This window comes from Cucumis sativus, unplaced genomic scaffold (assembly GCF_000004075.3).
Source record: "Cucumis sativus cultivar 9930 unplaced genomic scaffold, Cucumber_9930_V3 scaffold139, whole genome shotgun sequence".
Classification (NCBI taxonomy): Eukaryota; Viridiplantae; Streptophyta; class Magnoliopsida; order Cucurbitales; family Cucurbitaceae; genus Cucumis; species Cucumis sativus.
This window is the reverse complement of record NW_022279540.1, coordinates 5,219-29,721: the sequence shown is the minus strand read 5'-3', so window position 1 is coordinate 29,721 and position 24,503 is coordinate 5,219. Positions and strand designations below refer to the sequence as shown.

The 24,503-nt window shown below is 35.9% G+C and overlaps 1 protein-coding gene and 3 long non-coding RNA genes across 5 annotated transcripts; 1 reads left to right on the top strand and 3 right to left on the bottom strand.

Moving 5' to 3' along the window:
* Window positions 1-1,163: 1,163 nt before the first annotated feature.
* LOC116405667 lies at window positions 1,164-24,503 on the bottom strand. Of its 2 annotated transcripts, none has more exons than XR_004218759.1 (3): window positions 23,894-24,501; window positions 23,759-23,808; window positions 1,164-1,366 (listed from the first exon to the last, which is right to left on the bottom strand). It is a non-coding gene; the product is annotated as an uncharacterized LOC116405667 (long non-coding RNA). The 2 variants fall into 2 exon arrangements; XR_004218760.1 differs by lacking the exon at window positions 1,164-1,366 and adding an exon at window positions 22,978-23,036 and having other exon boundaries at window positions 23,894-24,503.
* On the bottom strand, window positions 1,425-1,749 carry LOC116405666. Its single transcript, XR_004218758.1, has 2 exons — window positions 1,607-1,749; window positions 1,425-1,514 (listed from the first exon to the last, which is right to left on the bottom strand). It is a non-coding gene; the product is annotated as an uncharacterized LOC116405666 (long non-coding RNA).
* Window positions 15,989-17,150, top strand: LOC116405665. The gene is made up of 4 exons (XM_031889565.1): window positions 15,989-16,200; window positions 16,289-16,386; window positions 16,563-16,738; window positions 16,832-17,150. Exons 1-4 carry the CDS (start codon window positions 16,065-16,067, stop codon window positions 16,842-16,844), a joined length of 423 nt encoding a protein of 140 aa, XP_031745425.1. The 5' UTR covers window positions 15,989-16,064; the 3' UTR covers window positions 16,845-17,150.
* Window positions 18,741-20,366, bottom strand: LOC116405668. The gene is made up of 3 exons (XR_004218761.1): window positions 19,804-20,366; window positions 19,677-19,724; window positions 18,741-18,954 (listed from the first exon to the last, which is right to left on the bottom strand). It is a non-coding gene; the product is annotated as an uncharacterized LOC116405668 (long non-coding RNA).

Genomic DNA, 24,503 nt, shown 5'->3' with positions numbered 1-24,503 from the left:
TTTGTCCAGTTTTTTTTTCAGTCACTACTAGAAAAATGGATTTTAATCAAGACATTTGTGTCTTGAAAAATAAAAGAAAAAAGAGGTGGGATGAGGTACATTGTGTTGTTGAAAATAAAAATATGGATTATTTCTTAAAACAATCATATTGACACAATTTAATTTATTTCAAAACAATTTTTGCGTCATTAATTAACAATTTTTTTGTCATTAAAAAAATTTTCAAATGAAAAAACCTCAAATTTCAAAAAAGTTCGAAGTGGGCTACTGAGTCGTTATGAAGAACCCTTGCCCTCCAATTTTTTGCCACTTGCCGTCGTCGATTCCACACTCCAACCACTGTTGTCGTTGCTGCCACAACAAGCCTTCGCCGTCAACCCCACCAATCTAGCCACTTTCGTCGAATAAATTTATTTAGAAATATAAGTTTTAATGACACTTGAAATCAAGAAAAAGGGATATGAGGGAATAAAATGTGTCGTTAAAAATAAAAATACAAAATTTTTTGTGACATGACAAATTGAGTTTCTCTTGACAAAATTTTCGCATTGTAAATAATGGCATAAATTATGTGTCATTAAAAATTACCCTAATAAAAAATCAATGTTTTCCTTCAATCATACGCTTTTTGATTTAAAACAAATAATTTGAAGCTTTCATCCCACTTGTGAACAATGACCGAAAAAAACCTTACTTCATCCCACATCGTCACTGTCTTTAGCTCTCTCGCAAATGCTCTCTGGCGACGTTCCCCCCTCTCTCGCAAATGCTCTCTGGCGACGTTCCCCCCTCTCTCGCAAATACTCTTCACGACTTTTCCTCTCTCTCAAAATTAAGCTCTTCACCCACCGTTTGAAGGAACTCACCAAATTTGCAAGTAATTGAAGAATTTGTGGTCCATGAGATCGATTAAGTCCATTTATGAGTTAGTTTGATTAGATTATGTCACATATACATGTATTACAATTAAGGGACACTTGCGAAAATGGCAAAATAAGTTATAATAATTAAGTCCATAGACCACATACTTTATTATTTGAGAAAGTGACAAAAACAAAGACGAACTGTAACGACCCAACTTTTCTAGGTAAGTCGAGGTCGTTAATTTTTGACAAAAGACTTTGGTTGATACAAAATGAAATGTAAGCCAATTGAAAAACAACTTTAAGTCAGGCCTGATTTTCAAATATTCCAAAAACTTAAAAAAAGTACTATTTACAAATAAAAGTTTGTAAGCTAAGTTTCAATACAACGTCTTAAACCTAAAAAAAACAATAAGCGGAAGCAAAATAACACATTTCCTATGGCAATCACACTTCCACTTCCTTCCTGCCCCTCGCCGGTTTGCCGCCTTTATTACCTTTGCCTGAAAATTAAACATAAAAAGGGTGAGTATAAAAATACCCAGTAAGAGACCCCATATGTAAATTCCACAACTTACCCAAGAAGTGGAAAATCAAGTCCACTTCAACCTTTTGGAAAATCAAGGATTCGCTCACTGAATCAAGATGTACCTTCAAGAATTAAGCATTTCGCCAACAATTAAATCCAATGGCAGCATTCAACAAAAACCAAGAAACCAACAAAAACCATAACTTGTTCTTACCCAAATATGAGCCCAATGGTTCACGGCGAGGCAAAAATGACAATCAAGAACGAATCAATCGGCTGTAAATAGAGCAACATTGAATGCGACTCAACTGGAAAAGAAAATCGGCTTCAAATCGTAACTCCGTCTTACAACGAGCAGACGAAGTCGATTTGATAGGGTAATTTGGGAGAGATCGGCTTGGATCCGTGTATGACTTCATGAGATGTATGCGTCGACGGCTTCACGGAGGTGAAGACAGACGCGGTCGGAGAGTCGCGCGGCAGTGCAGAAAACGGAGGAGAAAGGAACGGGCGGCGGCTGGGCTTGGCTTCGATGGAGACAGAGATTGCACAGCAGGTCTTCACGAACGGAGAGGAAAGGAATGGGCACGGCGACGCAGATCTGGACGACGATTTGCTTTCCGAGGGAGGCACGACGGTTGTGAGCGGAGAGGCACGGCGGTTGTGAGCGAATGGGCGCGGCGGTTTCGATCCGAAGGAGAAAAGGAAGACGACCGAAAAGAAGAAGAAGAAACGACCGACAGCTTGTGTGGCCGACTGGGTGAATGGAGAAGAGAGGGATGTGCGGCTGCTAGGGTACGGGAAGGAGAAAGGAATGGAGGACGCACGGGAGGAAGAAGGAAGGAAAAATTTCCTTTTTCTTTTCTTTTATTTAAATAATAAAAATAAAACTAAAATATAAATAAATATATATATAATAAAATTTCTTTTTTCTTTTCTTTTATTTAAACTAAATAATAAAACTAAAAATATAAATAAATATATATATAATTATATTATCACATTTTCAAATCTTCTTTCTGTTGGAATTTTTTGTCCTAAAACTCGTAGTTTGTAAATCATATTCTGTTCAATAAAGTTGTTATTGAGAAATTAAATATTATAATCTTAAATCCAATAAATCAAGTTCCAAGGCTATTTTTGAATAAACTTGAACTTTATGTGTAAACATAAACGTGGATCAAGTTCGAGTATATAGCCTAAATAGTCTATAGTATATGAAATAAAGGTTGGGCGCCTTATTTAGAGAAACTATGGATGCGGCCCACTTTGTAGTACAAACGAAGTGATCCTAATCGTTCATGTAGAGACATGAAAGTGGGGGCATCCTATGTAAAATGTTTACATAAGACTGAACCATGAATTAGTCATTTTTACGTTATAACACCGTTCACTGTTTAAAACTGAATATCTCAATTATTGATGACCTAGGTAACTTAGTCTTAATCCTGAGTTAACTATGAACTTCTGTTCACATGAGATTATCCTTAGATCTGCATAGGTGAGGGCAGCTCATCAGCGTTGGCCCAATAAGCCTCCCATTTCAGGGGTAAGATCGGGTGGATAGCTGGGAACATAGGGTACAAGATGGAATTCACTCCTACCCGCTTTAAGGTTAGTAGATAGGTTGCTCTCTTAAGCACTGAATCCAAGTCTTGAACAAGGGGCCCCACCCTCTCATTGGCCCGAGAGGGATTAAGTTTATAGGTTGAACCTTAAACCAATTGTTCAATAGTGGATTAGTGGGACTTAAGGAGCAAGATGTAATCTTAGGGGTAAAACGATATTTTGACCGAGCCAAGGTTACGAGCAACCTGTGAAGGATTAACTTACTGATTATGGTTTTATCAAATGGACACAAATATATCTATAGTGAGGGGAGTGCAACTACGGGACTTTAGTGGAATGACCTGTTAGTTAACGAATGTTGATTAACTCGGTTTAAAAGAGTTTAGCTAGTTAATCTTGAATCGTTGGAGCCCATGATCTATAGGTCCATTAGGTTCCTCTGCTAGCTCATATGGATTAAACTTAGAACAGTGTGATGAAATAAGTCGAATTGTTCGAATTGGGAGAAGAAAGGCAAACCGACATATACAGTGATATAGTCGTCGGTCTTCTAATTAGAAATAGAGCTTTATGTTTTACATACTATAAGTATGAATGCGGATTCATACTAAGAAGCTCGGAATTGGTCAAAAATAGTAAAAAGTCAAAATGTTGACTTTTGACTTTGAAAAGTCAAACTTTGACCGGCCTTATATTCAAATGTGATTTGAATTTTGGAAAAATGAATGCGGATTCATGCTCGGGAGGTTGGAATTAGTCAAGACGGACAAAATGGTAAAAAGTCAAAATATTGACTTTTGACTTAGAAAAGTCAAAGTTTGACTTTTGACTAGAAATATCTAATGACCATTTTACCCTTGGACTAAGTTAGTGGGAAAATCCAACATTTTGTTGGATAATCCCACTAACTCTTAGTGGGATATGTGGCTATATGAGATATAGACACCTAGCCCACTAAGTTCCACTAATTGTTAGTGGAACATTAGGTGTTGAGATTTGGCAAATGAATTGCATGCATTTTTGCATGTAATTAGGCTATAAATAGAGGTGTTTTCAAATGTTGAAGGACTTTTGCCTCTTTTATCATTTTCATCATCTCAACAAAAGAAAAAAGAAAGCTTCCAATCTCATTTTATCTCCATTACTTTCTACACCAAAATTGGGTCCCACAACCCGGTTCTTTGTCTAGAGGATAGCAGTTGAGTACTAGTGGTGGTCTCGGGTAGAATTGGTAAGAAGACATCAAACCTTTTGAAAGCTTCAAAGGTAATACTTCTTAAAACCCTAATTTGATTAGTTTATGGTTACATGTTAATTGTGGCAATTAGGGTAGAAATTCGATTCTTTTTCCGCTGTGCATGACTTAGTTCTATCATGTGGTATCAGAGCATGCTTCATTTTTACCCAATTGCATGTGGTGGGTTCATATTTATTAGATAAATTTTGGTTTGAACTAAAATGGATATATTATGATTTTGGCTCTAGATTAAGTGTTTTTGTTCTAATTATTGTAATTAGCCTTGTTAATGGCTTATTTTTATTGTTGCAAAGTGTTTGTAATTTTTTAAAAAAATAAAAAAAGTCATTAGAGTTGAAGCTAGGCTGTAATTGGTTCAACCGGGTGAGAGAATTGAAAAAAAAAGAAAAGAAGGTCACAGACCCGAAAACCCGGCCTTGACCCGCTTCGCGACCCGCACGCGCCCGCGCGCGCCCGCGCGCGCCCTCCTGCGCCGCACGCGCCCGCGCGCCCTCCTCGCCCGCGCGCCCGCATGCGCCCGCGCGCCTGCCTTCGCCGCGCGCCGACACCGTGTGCGCCTGGCCGGTTCAAGCCAATAAATTTGGTTTTTGGGCCGGTTCAAGCGTTTCGGTTTGTGGGTTTGGTTTTTTCAGCCGGTTCGAAGTTTTTGGGAGTGGTTCTGTACTACACCAAATTAATTATGTAATAATTTAGTACTTAGCTTAATTTAGGAGCCAAAAATCAGTCCATTTTAGGGTGTTTTTTTTTATTTATGCATGTGATGTATGATTAAATTACTTTAAATTTGTATGTGCATTTTGAATGTCATATAGATTTAAAATCCCACCATAGGTTAACATGTTCATGCATTAAAATGTATGATATAAAGGTTATATTGTATTGTATGCATGTTAATTGATTAATATGGAAATTAATTAATATGATTAATTAATTATTTAATTAATTAAGTTATTCTTGATTAAATATGATTTAATCAAATTAATTAATTATTGTTTGATTTAATTTAATTAAATATGATTTAATTAAAGTTAAATAAATTAAAATCCATATTAATTGATTGTTTTTATAAGTTATATATTGATAAAATGATTGATTAAGTTTAAAAGTTTTTATAAGTGTTATAAAATAAATTAGACTTTTAAAATCAATAACAAAGATTAAATGCATGCTCACTTAGGTTAAACATATCTTCCATTTTTCATAGAAATAGGTCGATATCTTGTAAAACTGGTTACAAAAGGCTCACCTGGTTCAATCTTGTCAACAAGTCAGATAAGATGACTAAGGTTGGAGGTTCTTAAGTTGACGGTTTACGGAACACCTCCTACCTGGAGATCGTAATCAGTTCTTGAGCCTAGTTAACCTAGTTTTATGAGCATTCGTGAGAGGTGTGAGGTAATAAAAATGGTTTTTCACCTAGACATCATAGGTTAAAATCCTGTATAATGTTATATACTTGGATGTTTTATCTAGACTTAAGATTTGTTTAAGTTAGCCTAAATATAAATCTTGAAGCTTGGATTACCCTATTTTTTTCTTTAGAACACTTCAACTAGAGAAAAATAATGTATTTTAGCTCTAGTGTCCCTAAGAGTTCACACCGTGAGGTCCATGCAGGGCTTTGTGCCGTGCATAGGAGCGGCCTCCCTTCGGAGAGTGTTTGCATGGATCAAAATCAAGGTGAATAGGGGAAGTAGTTCATAGTAAGTGGGTGAGGGATTTGTGGCAGCACATCCCACGGTCTCTTCCATTAGGTCGCACCGTGAGATTTCTATAATATGCCTGCTTGTCTGCCCTGGAGCGACGTTCCCTTCGGAGGGTTGTATTATAGGATTCGGAACACCGCGAACTCCAAATCTGGATAGGTTTTCTTAGATTAGTTTTCATAAATGATTCTAATCTATGAAATCTGAAAATGGTGGGTAACACTTACAAGAATTACTAAGTTGTTAGTATATTCTTGACTAAAGTAGCGATAACTAAGTGCTATAAAGAATAAAGAGTTATTCTAGAGATAGCATCTAGTCAAGATTGTCTTGGTTCAAAGGAGGAATAATCAACTACCCTTCGGAGAAGGTTGTTCTAAACCTTTGAAATATTGTTGCAAAATACAAATAATGAAAGGGTACATTATTAGTAATTGCTAAATTAGATTGGATATTTTTTATGATTATAGTTTTTTCCTAAAAGAATATGTTTGTTTTTCAGCATGAATAGCTCAATAGTTCAACTTTTAGCTTCCGAAAAACTTAATGGCGATAATTATGCGGCTTGGAAATCAAATCTTAACACAATACTAGTGGTTGACGATTTAAGATTTGTCTTAACTGAGGAATGTCCTCAAAACCCTGCCTCTAATGATAACCGAACTAGTCGGGATGCATATGATCGATGGATAAAAGCTAATGAAAAAGCCCGTGTCTACATTCTTGCCAGCATGTCTGATGTATTGGCAAAGAAACATGAATCCTTAGCCACGGCTAAAGAGATTATGGATTCATTAAGGGGAATGTTTGGGCAACCAGAATTGTCCTTAAGACACGAGGCAGTCAAATACATTTACACTAAGCGTATGAAGGAAGGGACCTCTGTTAGAGAACATGTTCTGGACATGATGATGCACTTCAACATCGCTGAAGTGAATGGTGGTCCCATCGAAGAGGTTAATCAAGTTAGTTTTATCTTAGAGTCTCTTCCGAAGAGCTTCATTCCATTCCAAACGAATGCGTCTTTGAACAAGATAGAATTTAACTTGACAACCCTTCTGAATGAACTCCAGCGATTCCAAAACCTTACTATGGGTAAAGGAAAACAAGTGGAAGCAAATGTTGCTACCACAAAAAGAAAATTTATAAGAGGATCGTCCTCTAAAACCAAAGCTGGACCCTCAAAACCTAATGCTCAAATAAAAAAGAAGGGAAAGGGAAAGACTCCCAAACAGAACAAGGGTAAGAAAGGTGCAGAAAAAGGTAAGTGTTACCATTGTGGCCAAAACGGGCACTGGTTAAGAAACTGCCCAAAATACCTTGCAGAAAAAAAGGCAGAGAAGGAAACACAAGGTAAATATGATTTACTAGTTGTAGAAACATGTTTAGTGGAATATGAAAATTGTACCTGGATACTAGATTCAGGAGCCACTAAACCATATTTGCTTCTCATTTCAGGAAAATAGTTCTTGAAAAAGCTTTCAGAAGGCGAGATCACTCTCAAGGTTGGAACAGGAGAGATGGTCTCAACTTCAGCAGTGGGAGATTTAAAGTTGTTTTTTAGAGATAGATATGTCATACTTAAGAATGTCTTATATGTACCTCAAATGAAAAGAAATTTAATATCTATCTCTTGTATTTTGGAACAAATGTATAGAATATCTTTTGAAATTAATGAAGCGTTCGTTTTCTATAAAGGTATTCTAGTTTGTTCTGCTATACTTGAAGACAACTTATATAAGTTAAGACCAACCAGAGCAAATTTTGTCTTAAAATACTGAAATATTCAGAACAGCTGAAACTCAGAATAAAAGACAAAAAGTTTCTTCTAATGCCTATTTATGGCACTTAAGACTTGGTCACATAAATCTCAATAGGATTGGGAGATTGTTAAAAGTGGGCTTCTAAGTCAGTTAGAAAATAATACTTTACCTCTTTGTGAATCTTGTCTTGAAGGAAAAATGACCAAGAGATCTTTTACTGGAAAAGGTCTAAGAGCCAAAGACCCTTAGAGCTCGTACATTCGGACCTTTGTGGACCAATGAATGTCAAAGCTCGAGGTGGATATGAATATTTCATTAGCTTCATTGATGATTATTCAAGGTATGGTCATATTTACCTAATACATCATAAGTCTAATAGTCTTGAAAAGTTCAAAGAATATAAGGCTGAAGTAGAAAAGAATTAGGTAAAACAATAAAAATACTTCGATCAGATCGAGGTGGAGAGTATATGGACTTACGATTCCGAGACTATTTAATAGAAAATGGAATCCAGTCACAACTCTCTGCACCTAGTACACCTCAACAGAACGGTGTATCAGAAAGAAGAAACTGGACCTTGTTAGACATGGTTCGCTCTATGATGAGTTTTTCTCAGATGTCAGATTCTTTTTTGGGATATGCTTTAGAAACAGCTGCTTATATTTTGAATAATGTTCCCTCTAAAAGTGTTTCAGAAACACCTTATGAGCTATGGAAAGGGCGTAAAGGAAGTTTACGTCATTTTAGAATTTGGGGTTGTCCAGCACACGTGTTGGTACAAAATCCTAAGAAATTGGAACATCGTTCAAAATTATGCTTTTTCATAGGTTATCCAAAAGAATCAAGAGGTGGTTTGTTTTATGATCCTCAAGAAAATAAAATATTTGTGTCAACAAATGCCACATTCTTAGAGGAAGACCACATCAGGGATCATCAACCTCGTAGTAAACTAGTATTAAAAGAAATTTCCAAAAGTGCTATAGATAAACCTAGTTCATCCACTAAGGTAGTTGATAAGACTAGGAAATCTGGTCAATCACATCCTTCTCAACAGTTGAGAGAGCCTCGACGTAGTGGGAGGGTTGTTCATCAGCCTGATCGCTATTTGGGTTTAATTGAAACTCAAGTCGTCATACCTGACGATGGCATAGAGGATCCATTAACCTATAAACAGGCAATGAAAGATGTAGATCGTGACCAATGAATCAAAGCCATGGACCTCGAAATGAAGTCTATGTACTTTAATTCTGTCTGGACTCTAGTAGATCAACCAAATGACGTAAAACCTATTGGTTGTAAATGGATCTACAAGAGAAAACGAGACCATGCCGGTAAAGTACAGACTTTTAAGGCTCGACTTGTGGCAAAGGGTTATACCTAGAGAGAGGGAGTAGACTATGAGGAAACTTTCTCTCCCGTTGTCATGTTAAAGTCAATTAGAATACTCTTATCCATCGCCACTTTTTATGATTATGAAATTTGGCAGATGGATGTCAAGACAGCTTTTTTGAATGGTAATCTTGAAGAGAGTATCTATATGTCTCAACCAGAGGGGTTTATAGAACAAGATCAAGAACAAAAGGTTTGTAAGCTTAAAAAAATCCATTTATGGATTAAAGCAAGCTTCTAGATCCTGTAATATAAAATTTGATACTGCGATCAAATCTTATGGCTTTGAACAAAATGTTGACGAGCCTTGTATTTACAAAAAGGTCGTCAATTCCATTATAGCATTTTTAGTCTTATATGTAGATGATATTCTACTTATTGGAAATGACGTAGGATATCTTACTGATATCAAGAAATGGCTAGCTATGCAATTTCAAATGAAAGATCTGGGAGATGCTCAATACGTTCTCGGAATCCAAATTGTTCGAAACCGTAAGAACAAAACACTAGCCATGTCTCAAGCATCTTACATAGACAAAATGTTGTCTAGATATAAAATGCAGGAATTCCAAAAAAGGGTCTCTGCTGCCGTACAGATATGGAATTCATTTGTCAAAGGAACAATGTCCTAAGACACCTCAAGAAGTTGAGGATATGAGAAATATTCCCTATGCTTCCGCTATTGGAAGTTTAATGTATGCAATGTTATGTACTAGACCTGACATTTGCTACTCAGTAGGGATGGTCAGTAGGTATCAATCCAATCCTGGACGTGATCACTGGACAGTCGTTAAAAATATTCTAAAATATCTTCGAAGAACAAAAGACTACATGCTCATGTATGGTACAAAGGATCTGATCCTTATTGGATACACTGATTTAGATTTCCAAACTGATAAAGATGCTAGAAAGTCTAAATCAGGATCAGTATTTACTCTAAATGGAGGAGCAGTAGTTTGGAGAAGCATAAAGCAAACTTGTATAGCTGATTCCACAATGGAAGCTAGTCATTTTACAAAAGCCCTCACGGCTAAAGTGTTTGAGGGTCACCTACACAGTTTAGGTCTACGATGTTTGTAAATAGGACAAGTGGGAGACTTATTGGCCATGTGCCCTAGTTTCATATATATTCTCTCACACCACACCTCATACCACTAGGAATTTTAGTCCAAGTGGGAGTTTGTTGGAATTTTTTGTCCTAAAACTCGTAGTTTGTAAATCATATTCTGTTCAATAAAGTTGTTATTGAGAAATTAAATATTATAATCTTAAATCCAATAAATCAAGTTCCAAGGCTATTTTTGAATAAACTTGAACTTTATGTGTAAACATAAACGTGGATCAAGTTCGAGTATATAGCCTAAATAGTCTATAGTATATGAAATAAAGGTTGGGCGCCTTATTTAGAGAAACTATGGATGCGGCCCACTTTGTAGTACAAACGAAGTGATCCTAATCGTTCATGTAGAGACATGAAAGTGGGGGCATCCTATGTAAAATGTTTACATAAGACTGAACCATGAATTAGTCATTTTTACGTTATAACACCGTTTACTGTTTAAAACTGACTATCTCAATTATTGATGACCTAGGTAACTTAGTCTTAATCCTGAGTTAACTATGAACTCCTGTTCACAGAGATTATCCTTAGATCTGCATAGGTGAGGGCAGCTCATCAGCGTTGGCCCAATAAGCCTCCCATTTCAGGGGTAAGATCGGGTGGATAGCTGGGAACATAGGGTACAAGATGGAATTCACTCCTACCCGCTTTAGGGTTAGTAGATAGGTTGCTCTCTTAAGCACTGAATCCAAGTCTTGAACAAGGGGCCCCACCCTCTCATTGGCCCGAGAGGGATTAAGTTTATAGGTTGAACCTTAAACCAATTGTTCAATAGTGGATTAGTGGGACTTAAGGAGCAAGATGTAATCTTGGGGGTAAAACGGTATTTTGACCCAGTCAAGGTTACGAGCAACCTGTGAAGGATTAACTTACTGATTATGGTTTTATCAAATGGACACAAATATATCTATAGTGAGGGGAGTGCAACTACGGGACTTTAGTGGAATGACCCGTTAGTTAACGAATGTTGATTAACTCGGTTTAAAAGAGTTTAGCTAGTTAATCTTGAATCGTTGGAGCCCATGATCTATAGGTCCATTAGGTTTCTCTGCTAGCTCATATGGATTAAACTTAGAACAGTGTGATGAAATAAGTCGAATTGTTCGAATTGGGAGAAGAAAGGCAAACCGACATATACAGTGATATAGTCGTCGGTCTTCTAATTAGAAATAGAGCTTTATGTTTTACATACTATAAGTATGAATGCGGATTCATACTAAGAAGCTCGGAATTGGTCAAAAATAGTAAAAAGTCAAAATGTTGACTTTTGACTTTGAAAAGTCAAACTTTGACCGGCCTTATATTCAAATGTGATTTGAATTTTGGAAAAATGAATGCGGATTCATGCTCGGGAGGTTGGAATTAGTCAAGACGGACAAAATGGTAAAAAGTCAAAATATTGACTTTTGACTAAGAAAAGTCAAAGTTTGACTTTTGACTAGAAATATCTAATGACCATTTTACCCTTGGACTAAGTTAGTGGGAAAATCCAACATTTTGTTGGATAATCCCACTAACTCTTAGTGGGATATGTGGCTATATGAGATATAGACACCTAAACCCACTAAGTTCCACTAATTGTTAGTGGAACATTAGGTGTTTGAGATTTGGCAAATGAATTGCATGCATTTTTGCATGTAATTAGGTTATAAATAGAGGTGTTTTCAAATGTTGAAACTTTGCCTCTTTTATCATTTTCATCATCTCAACAAAAGAAAAAAGAAAGCTTCCAATCTCATTTTATCTCCATTACTTTCTACACCAAAATTGGGTCCCACAACCCGGTTCTTTGTCTATAGGATAGCAGTTGAGTACTAGTGGTGGTTCGGTTAGAATTGGTAAGGAGATATCAAACCTTTTGAAAGCTTCAAAGGTAATATTTCTTTAAACCCTAATTTGATTAGTTTATGGTTACATGTTAATTGTGGCAATTAGGGTAGAAATTCGATTCTTTTTCCGCTGTGCATGACTTAGTTCTATCACTTTCCCCCCCTTCAACATATTTTCTTCAAAACAATAAATCTTGTACAAATCGAAAAAATCTCATAAAATAAAATACCTTCGAGTTTGGGGCGTTACACCAACTCACACATCAAGAGGTAAAATGTCACAAATGCCCTCGTTATTGATGTACATTTGATACACCTTATACACGTCTGATACACCTAATACCTCTTGATACATTAAGTCCATTTATGAGTTAGTTTGATTAGATTATGTCACATATACATGTATTACAATTAAGGGACACTTGCGAAAATGGCAAAATAAGTTATAATAATTAAGTCCATAGAACACATACTTTATTATTTGAGAAAATGACAAAAACAAAGACCAACTCACACATCAAGAGGTAAAATGTGACAAATGCCCTCGTTATTGATGTACATTTGATACACCTTATACACGTCTGATACACCTAATACCCCTTGATACACTTGATACTTCTTACTGATACACTTGATACACTCGATACTTTTTGATACACACCTGAAACATCTTCATACACATAATACTTCTCGTTCCACATAATACTTCTCGTTACACTTGATTCTTCTTGATACACTTGATACCCCTGAGACCTTGATACACTTGATTAGTTTGATACACTTAAAGACTTCACTTATAAGTTTGATACACTTGATACACCACTAATAAACTTGTTATACTTCATTGGTACACTTAACAAATTCGATATGTTTGACGTACATGCACTACAAGAAATTTACCCTTTGTCGATGACAAATATCGTCAGTAAATCTTCAAAAACTAATCAACTTTTCTTTTGCCAACGAAATTAAGCTGTCAACACACACCGTCAGGTAGGTCTGTCGGAAGATCCTCTATCGATGGCAAAAAATAAACTGTCAGCAAAAATAGGAACTATCGATGAAATTGAACCATCAGTGGGCGTGTGTGTGTGCGCTCGTGTGTGCGCATGTCCACGTGTGCTTGGGTGTGTGTATGCGCACATACATGTGTACGTGAGTAGGTGTGTGCGTGTTTGCGTGTGCATTTGTGTGCGTGCGGTTTGGTGTGCGTGTGCATGTGTGTGTTTGTGTGTGTGTGCCTATGTTTGTGTGTGTGTGTGCGTGTATGGGTGCACGCGCGTGCAAGTGTATGTATGTGTGTGCGCGTGTGATTGTGTGTGAATAAGTTGATATTTTTTAATGTTGAGTTTCTCCCAATTTTAAAACAATAATTTAATTATCTTGATATTCAAGCCATTAATATTATTGTGAGATAAAGATAGTGAATAAGTTGATATTTTTTAATTTTGAAATTCAGTTAAAGTTATTTTGATACAAAATCTATTGCTGAGATTATCATATTCTGAAAAATAATAATTTTGTTATTTTGAAATTCAATTTGGTTATTTTGAAATTCAAATTCAATTAGGTTATTTTGAAATTAGTAAGATTAAATAAAGTTGAAGTCTTGAATCCATTAGTTGAGTCCCGAGATATTAAGAAAAAAGTATGATATGAGTTTATGTATCTTTTTCAGGTAAAAAATAATTAAAAGCTGATAAATGCATAATATAAATTAATTACAATATAGAAACAAGATAATTTTAGTTGGAGAATGTGAATATTTTGGTATTTTATAAAATATTATGCACGTGCAAAAAATGTTATTTGCTAAAATTAAAAAAAAAATAGTTTTGCCATTTTTCAAAATGACCCATAAAAATGTTGCTATATCTCTTATGACAGAGTGTATATCTACTGGTTCATATTCGACATGTTTGTTGCTAATAGAATTGGATAAAATCGCATTATATTGAAATAATTACACGAATGACACTTTTAAGCCAATATTGGTAGAAATTATAGTTTAATTAATGTTATTAAGTCAAATGAACATGGTTTAAAAGTCCTTCTAAACACAATTAATGTAGTTGTTTTTTTAATTTTAACTCATTTATACATCTTTATGCATATGTGCGTGTGTACGTGTGTGTATGTGCGTGTGTTCGTGCGAGTGTCCGTGTGCATGTGTGTGTGGGTGTGTGCATGTTTGTATGTGTTTGTGCGTGCGTGTGTGTGCACGGGCTATTGCGTGTGTGCTTGGGTGTGTGGGTGTGCTCGCGCGTGTGCGTATGTGTTTACGTGTGTGCGTTTGTGCGTACGCGTGTGTGCGTTTGTGCATGTGTGTGTGCTTGTGCGCGTGTGGATAGGTGTGTGTGTGCATGCGTGCGCGTGTGCATGTGTGTGTGCGTGCGTTCGTGCGTCTGTGGGTGTCTATGTGTAGGTGTGCGTGTGCACGCGTGTGTGTAAGTGTGCATGTGTACGTGTGTGCGCAGTGCTTCTATGCTTGTGTGCGAACAAGTTAATATTTTTTAATGTTGAGTTTCTTCCAATTTTAAAATAATAATTTAATTATCATGATATTCAAGGCATTAATGTTATTTTGAGATAAAGATAGTGAACAGGTTGATATTTTTTTAATTTTGAAATTCAATTAAGGTTATTTTAATACAAAATCTATCGTTGAGACTCTCAAATTTCAAAAAATAATAATTTTGTTATTTTGAAATTCAAATTCAATTTTGTTATTTTGAAATTCAAATTCAATTAGGTTATTTTGAAATTAGTATGATTGAATAAAGTTATTAATATGTTGAATTAATTAGTTGAGTCTCGAGATATTAAGAAAAATATTATGATATGAGTTAATATATCTATTTCAAGTAAAAGATAATTAAAAGCTGATAAATGCATAACATAAATTAATTACAATGTAGAAACGAAATAATTACAGTTGAAGAATGTTGATATTTTGGTATTTTATAAAATACCATGCACGTGCAAAAAATGCTAGTTGCTAAAATTCAAAGGAAAAAGTAGTTTTGTCATTTTTCAAAATGACCCCTAAAAACGTTGTTATGTCTCTTATGACAAAGAGTGTAGATCTACTGATCCATATTCGATTTGTTTTTTGTTGGTAAAATTGGATAAGACCGCATTATATTGAAATAATTACACGAATGACAGTTTTAAGCCAATATTGATAGAAATTATAATTAATCAATGTTATTAAGTCAAATGAACATGGTTTAAAACTCTTTCTAACACATAATTAATGTATTTTTTTTTTAACTTTAATTAATTTACACATCCTTGTGCGTGTGTGCATATGTGCGCGTGTGCGTGTGCGTGTGTGGATGGGTGTGTGTGTGTGTCTGTGCGTGTGTTGTGCACGTGTGTGTGCGCTGTGGCGTTGTGTGCGAACAAGTTGATATTTGTTAATGTAAAATTTCTCCCAATTTTAAAATAATAATTCAATTATCTTGATATTCAAGTCATTAATGTTATTTTGAGATAAAAATAGTGTACAAGTTGATATTTTTTAATTTTGAAATTCAATTAAAGTTATTTTGATACAAAATCTATCGTTGAGATTCTCAAATTTCAAAAAATAATAATTTTGTTATTTTGAAATTGAAATTTAATTAGGTTATTTTGAAATTAGTAAGATTGAATAAAATTAAAATCTTGAATCAATTAGTTGAGTCCCGAGATATTAAGAAAAAAGGATGTATCTTTTTCAGGTAAAAAATAATTAAAAGCTAATAAATGCATAACATAAATTAATTACAACGTAGAAACGAAATAATTACTGTTTGAGAAGGTGAATATTTTGGTATTTTATAAAATATCATGCACACGTGCAAAAAATTCTATTTGCTAAAATTTAAAAGAAAAAGTAGTTTTGCCATTTTTCAAAATGACCCATAAAAACGTTGCTATATCTCTTATGACAAAGAGTGTGCATCTACTACATATTCGACTTGTTTTTTGTTCGTAAAATTGGAGAAATTGAGGACACAACTCCAATTCCTAGCATGCTTTCTCCCTAAGACTATGCTGGTCCTAGTCGGGGAGTGGCATTTACATCCCAGAAAGACACACATGTATCACCTCGTGTTGGCACTTCCATTGCAATGCACAACTCTGACATATATAGTGCCGACATTTCCTTCCTTAAGCTTGAAAAAAGGTGATTTGATGTCCATAAAAAATTAACTGAGCAGTTAGATATTTTCTAATATGTATCTCACGTAATTTGATGCTCATTGATACTGCAGTACTGTGTCAGGAACGTGTTGATGTAAAATCTTTCAGTTTTGATGGATCTTATTACAAGCTTTCAACTCTTCTTAGCACGACTTCTGACAGAACAAAGGTTTGATATATCTTTACACGATCGCATATCACATATGAACGATCGCATATCCCATCTGAAATATCGATCACCCTTGGTAAAACAACCGTTTAGATATTCTACACGATTGTTTGCTTAAGGATACACGATCATTTTGTAACTATTTTTTTTATTATCCTTTTTTCTTTCTATACTAGAACCAGAATCAATTGTTTGATGATATTAACAACATGTATGATGATCTTCGTGATGATTCTAGTCATCACAATCTGGACAAGAATGATGACCATCAAAATAACAAACATGTGATCATCCATGAGAATCCATTTGTTCAAGAGTCACATCTTCAAGAATCTACTGTAGAAACTCAACAGTTAGTGTTTAATTCATTAGTTACCGCTTTATATTGTTTAAAATTGCTTAGATTATAAATAAACAACAATAATTTTTTTTCTTTTCTGTGTAGGGAACAAAAATGAACAACGCCTCAACATCAAGAGTAGTCAGGCAGTGATATTAGCATATATGGCAGAGATGCACATTTGATATTAACTATAAGTAATATAGCAGAAAATATGGAAGGTCATACTCAAACAGAAAAGGGATTGCTAGAAATGATTGAAAATCTTCCGTTGGTAAGCCAACCACTTCCACTTTGTGAGATGCTACCATTAACTACTGTCAAAGGTCTTGCATTAGTTTAATTGGTATGTGTGCCCTAAAGGGATAAAAGCTCTTGGCAGTGAAAGATTTTACAAAACCATTCATCAATTTTAATTTGAAAATTCCAAAATACCAGTACATTGACAATATTTAGAATCAAAGTTCTAAATAAAGAACTAAATATGCTTTTAAATTAAAAGATACATAGAACTGACTCTTGTTGACGTCTTTGAATCTATAATCCACCGAATTGGGGACACCACCCGTTGGAGACCTTCCTATCTTCGAAGATGAGATTGGTTTGTGGAAAACAATTGGAATGAAAAAAAAATTTAGAGAGAAACTATGTAACACCCCCAATATCAAGGTATTTCTCTCAAGCTAAATTTTTAAAATTTTATTAAGATTTTTAAGGAATTTGGTTGTGGTGTGGATTTAGCAGGAAGTGAAGGGGGCTTTTATGAAAAAATATACTAATACTAAAGGTTAAATAATAATAATAGAATTAATGTTATTATTAATTTAAAATATCAATTCTTTATTGATTCACGTGCAACCCCATCTCTTTCTCCTTCACTCTTCCTCTTCCCCGTGCCCACCGCCGCCTGCCTCCCTTAGCCATTTTATATTACTCTTGGACGTCAGCCGGCCACGCCGTCACCGATCCCTTCGTCTCCGTTGAAGCCGAAGCACCGTTCGCCGTGAGTTCGAACTCTCGGCATCGCGTCTCACCTCTGTTTTCCAGCCAAGCTGTGATTCATTCGCGCGTAGCTCCTTCGACGTTCGCGCCACCACATTCTGCTCCAGGTGACGAGGAGCGTCACCGATTGACCTATCATCTCACCGGCGTTGTTACTTAGTTGAAGCAGCCGTCGACCAGACCTGAGCCCGTCACGTCTGTTGAAGTGCCGTCGCGCGGCTCTTCACCTTCCAGCCATGGGTTGTAAGCTGAAGTTTGTTTTTCGTTTGTTGATTAGATCTGATCTATTACACGCGTCGATTCCAGTTATTCGAAGTTGTTGCCCCCATTTTACTCTAATTTTTGGGATTTTTGTGGTAAGTTGTATTGGTGAGTGTGGTGGTTTTACATTGTAATTATCCTTGGGTTGTAGTTTTGGATAATTAGTTAAATTGTTAATTGATTCTTGAAGTTAGCGTTTGAGTTCTTTGGATTCACAACTAAATTGTAGATTTGTTGGAGTTCGATTCGCCAATACTTTGATAAGCTAGAATTTACATTGAGGAAATTAAATGAAAGAAAGTATTGTGAAAGTAATTGAGTTCCATATTCTTAGTATTAGGTTTCCTTCGTTCGAGAAATTTAAGTAACATTAAAGTAAGGGGTTTCTATTACTGGACTCTTTGAAAGTTTTGAAATGTGTTGACTGTTTGGATCTCTGGACTTAGTATGGTTTACCAAATATGTAGAAGTAGATATGATGACAAATGTATATTATGCCAGACTAGTATAGAAGTAGATACGATGGATAATGTATTTGTAAACTGAGAAAGGTGTTATGTATATATATATATCTTGACTATCTGGTGTGTTGTTATAGTATCAACTGATTTTGTGATAGATTGAATAGATTGAACGTAAGTGTGTTAAGTTGGATTGATGATATGATTGTAATGACCCAACTTTTCTAAGTAAGTCGAGGTTGTTAATTTTTTTTACAAATAAAAGACTTTGATTAATATAAAACAAAATGTAAGCTAATTTAAAAACATCTTTAAGTCAGGCCTGAATTTCAAACATTTAAGAAAACATAAAAACAATACTATTTACAATAAACGTTTGTAAGCAAACTTTCAATTCATCTTAAACCTCACAAGAACCCATAAGCGGAAGCAAACAACATATTTCCTATGGCAGTCACGCTTCCTTCCTGCCCCTCGCCGGTTTGCCGCTTTTATTACCTTTGCCTGAAAATTAAACATAAGAAGGGTGAGTATTTAAATACTCAGTAAGAGACCCTCTACTGGTCCCGTCAGGGGAAAATAAATTGTTAACGTTCTATTGGGACACCCTGTACAGTCGCAGTCTTGTGATCCCGTAGGATACACATCTCAGTCTAACGCCCCGAGGGACGTACATATCAGTCTAGTGTTCTGCAGAAACACATATCAGTCTAATGCTCCCGAAGGTGCACAATAAATTGGTGATCCCGTGGGACACCTACAAGGTACACATCCCAATACAATCTAACAATTTTCCCCTCATTCCATTCAATCCATCTTTCAATTACTTCAAAACACAAAGTTCTTTCTTTCATCGTCCTAACAATCAACTTATTTTACTTCAGTCATATGTCTGTCAATAATATGCTAATACATTAGTCAATCAAACTATACAGTCAACACACCCCTCAGTTCATCAGCACACAGTCACACTTTAACGTAACGTACACCCAATCTAAACGAAAATCACAAGTTCACATCTGCATCTCATACAAACACAATCTACAATCTTCGTCCTGTCCACATACACACACTTATATATATATTCCATGACAATCACGATATACATTCGACGTCAAGTCTACTTCAATTCATATGCATTCATATATATTTTCAGTCAATCCACAGTATACATTTAACACATACAATTCACAGTCATAAGTGAGTCCAGTAGAAAATTCCCTTACCTCAAAGTTAGGGAAGCTCCTTAATCAACTAACGTCCTCAAAACAATCCTAAGCATAACAATACAAAATTCAATTACTTTCACGATACATATGTCACTTACTTTCCTCAACGTAAGTTCCAACTCACCGATATATTGGCGAACTGAACCTTCAACAATTCACAAACGGGTTGTGAATGTAAGGGAGCCTAACGTTACTCCCAACACCTCAACGCACGAATGTCGAACTCGCAGCAAAAATCCTAAGTGTGGGTCGGTCAGCGGTCGGCCAAAGGGAACGTAGCGGCTGGGCTTCACGGATGGAGACCGTCGCGAACAGACCGCGAATCTGAACGGTTACAGCAAATCTGAACGGTTACAGCAAATCTGAACGGTTACAGCAACTAGTCGGCCGACGTTGATAGCAGGTGGAGCGGCGGTTGTGAGCGGGGAGCGTGGTCGACGGAGACAGAACCGACGGAGACGGTTGCAGAACCGTGGCTTCGACGGAGACAGAACCGGCGATGGAGACGGCAGATCGGCGCGCGGGACGACTGCTGCAAGGTTGCTTCGCGAACCGGAGATGGAGACGGCAGATCGGGCGTTCGGCTTCAGTAGGGGAGACGCGGCGGTGAGGCTGGGTTTGGACGGAGCGGAGAGGAGAAGAGAAGAAGGAGATGGTCGGCGGGAGATGGTCGGCGCCTTGCTGCGAACGGAAGGAGAAGAGGAATGGAGGTCGGCGGTTGCTGTGAACGGATGGGGGTCGGTCGCGGCGCTGGGCGGAAGAAGAAAAGAGAAAGAGAAACGAAAGAAGAGAAGTCTCGGGGTGGCGGTTGCTGGGCTGCGAACGGAGAGAAGGGGAAGGGCGCACGGGGAGGAAGGAGAAGAGAGAAGAAAAAGAAAAAGAAAAGAAAAAAGAAAAAAGAAAAGAAAAAATATATATAATAAAGAATTTTCTTTTTCTTTTATTTTTATTTAAATTAAATAAAAATATATAAAAAATAAAAAAATGTATATATATATATATATTTACCTTTGGGGCTTTACAATGATGTAGTTTGACTATACTAGGAATGGATTGATTAAATGTTTATAACGGACTAAGGGAAAATTGTTAGCTTTGTCGATTGGGTAGTGTGCCTTGCAGGTGTCCTACGGGATCACCACCTGTTGTGCATTCTTCGAGAGCACTAGAATCACATGTGCATTCTTCAAAAGCACTAGACTTACATGTGCTTTCTGAAGAGCACTAGACTAATATATGTGTCCTTTAGGGCATTGGACTGATTATGTGTATTTCTACATGATCACAAGACTTTTAAAGTGCAGGGCACCTCCAATAGGAAGTTAACAATTTTATTTTTCTTCTAACAGGATCAGTAGTGGGTCTCTTACTGGGTATGTTTATACTCACCCTTTTATGTTTAATCTTTTTCCGCGAAACTGCCATAGGGAAATGTCCTTCAAATTGCTCATACTTTATTTATTTTTTATTTTGGTTTTCTTTAGTAATTGAGACTGTTTTGGGTTTCATGATTGAACGACTTTTATGTTCTTGAACTTTCTTTATTATCGATACTTTTACACTTTCAAAATTTTATTTGAAATAGAGCCCGAATAAAAACTCTTTAATGTTGTTAAAAAATATTTTTTTTTAAATTATAAAGTCTTATGGTTAAAGGACGAATCTAGTCTTAAAGTAATAACTTCAGCTTAATTCGAAAAATTAGGTCGTTACAATCTATTTTGCATAAAAGAAAATCATCGATTTTATTTTGGTTAAGAAAAGCTGTTTTTCTTCTACATATTTATAACTCTCTTTCTTTCATTGAGTAGGAGACGGGGTAGGAGAAAATCATAGGATTCTATTAACTTAAAAAATATTAAATTAATAGAAGTTTCAAATCAACTAACTAATTAACCATTAATCAATTAGTTAATAATTTAATTAAATCATATTTAATTAATATTTCATTTAAATCTTATTGAATGAATATCTCTAATACCTTATAGTTTTATATTAATTTAATTAAATCAAATTTAATTAAATAATATTAAACTAAACTATTAATTAATTAATAACTAAATTAAATATTTTATATTTAACTTAAGTTAAATTTGAATCTTATTCTAATATAACTTTATCTCATAACTAAATTAAATTTATATAATAAAGTTTCATTAACATATAAACTTTATATTATAATGTATCACTGTATATTATACTAATTATACTAATTTTCAAAATAAATTTGAATATTTCAAATTAGAACCAATATAAATAAATCACATTATCATTTTGTATCATCCATTACTTTGTATTTAGTCATACTAATTGGATCAACCTAATACATAAAACAAATATAGAAAAATTAAAAAAAAAAAAGCATGCACAAATAGAGACAAATAGACATTGATAGCTATCTATCTCTATCTATCTGAAACAAGCACACATAAATTGTTATATTTCTCTATCGATAGACAAAAATAGCAGTCTATTTATATCTACCTGAGATACAAACATTAAAAAAAAAAAAAACCTTACCAATAAAATTCTTGACTTTATTCTAAATGCAACACGTTCTCAGCCCAAGAAGTCAAACAACTCTTCATTGTAAAAGTAGCTTTACTTCTTTCATCAAACCACTTTTGCAATACATCTCTAATTGAACTAAGCATGGTAGCTACAGGTAGTTCTCTAAGATCTTTAAAAACTAAATTTACACTGTCTACACAATTTGATGTCATCATTCTATATATGAAACTCATTATACCTGAGATAGATTCAACCAATTTATCAATCAAAGAACCTTGGAATCAACATGTATGATTTAACTGTGTCACCTTTTAATATCTTTACTATGTGTTCTTTTGCCCTCCAAGCTTTCTGCTAACTTATATTAACTCCAAGATTTGTACATGCCTTATGCACAATTGCTTTCGGAATGAAACGATCAGTAGACATGAACCTGAACTCATCTATCAAGCAACTGTCAATTACTGTTGAAGAAGGTTACATATGACAACTAGTAGTCAATGAACGGTCATGTTCATAATTCTACTTATCCATCCAATTGAATCTGTTTTGTAACGACCCAACTTTTTAAGTAAGTCGAGATCGTTAATTTTTAACAAATAAAAGACTTTGATTAATATAAAACAAAACGTAAGCAATTTTAAAAAAAAACATCTTCAAGTCAGGCCTGATTTTTAAACATTCAAGAAAACCTAAAATAATACTATTTACAACAAACGTTTGTAAACTAAATTTCAATTCATTTTAAACCTCACAAGAACCCATAAGCGGAAGCAAAAACACGTTTCCTATGGCATCACGCTTCCTTCCTGCCCCTCGCCTGTTTGCCGCCTTTATTACCTTTGCCTGAAAATTAAACATAAGAAGGGTGAGTATTTAAATACTCAGTAAGAGACCCTCTACTGGTCCCGTCAGGGGAAAATAAATTATTAACGATCTATTGGGACACCCTGTACAGTCACAGTCTTGTGATCCCGTAGGATACACATCTCAGTCTATCGCCCCGAAGGACGTACATATCAGTCTAGTGTTCTGCAGAAACACATATCAGTCTAATGCTCCCGAAGGTGCAAAATAAATTGGTGATCCCGAGGGACACCTACAAGGTATACATCCCAATAAAATTAATAATTTTCCCCTCATTCCATTCAATCCATCTTTCAGTTACTTCGAGTCACAAAGTTCTTTCTTTCAACGTCCTAACAGTCAACTTATTTTACTTCAGTCTTATGTCTGTCAATAATATGCTAATACATTAGTCAATCAACTATACAGTCAATGCACCCCTCAGTTCACCAGCACACAATCATACTTTAGCGTAATCATACACCCAATCTAAACGAGAATCACAAGTTCATAACTACATCTCATACCAACACAATCTACAATCTTCGTCCTGTCCACATACACACACTTATATATATGTTCCATGACAATCACGATATACATTCGACGTTGAGTCTACTTCAATTCATATGCATTCATATATATTTTCAGTCAAACCTCAGTATACATTCAAGACACATACAGTTCACAATCACAATTGAGTCCAGTAGAAAATCCCTTACCTCGATTTCTATGCAAATTCTTCAATCTACTAAATCCAATGAATCAAATCCTAAACATAATCAATCATAAAATCAACATCGTTCTAAATAGTTTCAACCTTTCAAATTACTCCATATATAAATTCCACAACTTACCGAAATACTGGCGAACTGAACCCTCAACAATTCACAAATTGGTTGTGAATTTAAGGGAGCCCAAGGTTACTCCCAACACCTCAACGCACGACTGTCGAACTCGCAGCAAAATCCTAAGTGTGGGTCGGTCAGCGGTCGGCTAAAGGAGACGTGGCCGGAGAATCGCGCGGCAGTGCAGCGGTTGGAATGAAGGTTGCGCAGCAGTTACAGGTGGATGGGCGCGGCGGTTTCGATCCGAAGGAGAAAAGAGAGGGTGGTGGTTGGGTTCGGCGAGCGGCGGCAGTTTTGCTTCGCGAACGGAGATGGAGACGGCAGATCGGCGCGCGGGACGACTGCAACGCAGATCTGGACTGGCAGCGGCGCGGTCTTGCTTCGCGAACGGAGATGGAGACAGCAGATCGGCCGTTCGGCTTCAGTAGGGGAGACGACGGTTTGCGGCGGGGCTGCGGACGGAAGAAGAAAATGGAAGAAAGGGACCGGCGGCTGGCTGCGACGGGACGGGAAGAAGAAGATAGAGGTGGCGGTTGCGACGCAAAGAAAAACGGAAGGGAAGGGAGGTGACGGTTTGCGAACGGGAGAGAAGGGAGAAGGGATCGGCGCGCACGGGGAA

Coding starts and splice junctions, on each gene's coding strand:
- LOC116405665 (XM_031889565.1), top strand. CDS start 16,065: ATGCTGGTCCTAGTCGGGGAGTGGCATTTACATCCCAGAAAGACACAC. Junction 16,201..16,288: donor TTCCTTAAGCTTGAAAAAAG/GTGATTTGATGT, acceptor TTGATACTGCAG/TACTGTGTCAGGAACGTGTT. Junction 16,387..16,562: donor CGACTTCTGACAGAACAAAG/GTTTGATATATC, acceptor TTTCTATACTAG/AACCAGAATCAATTGTTTGA.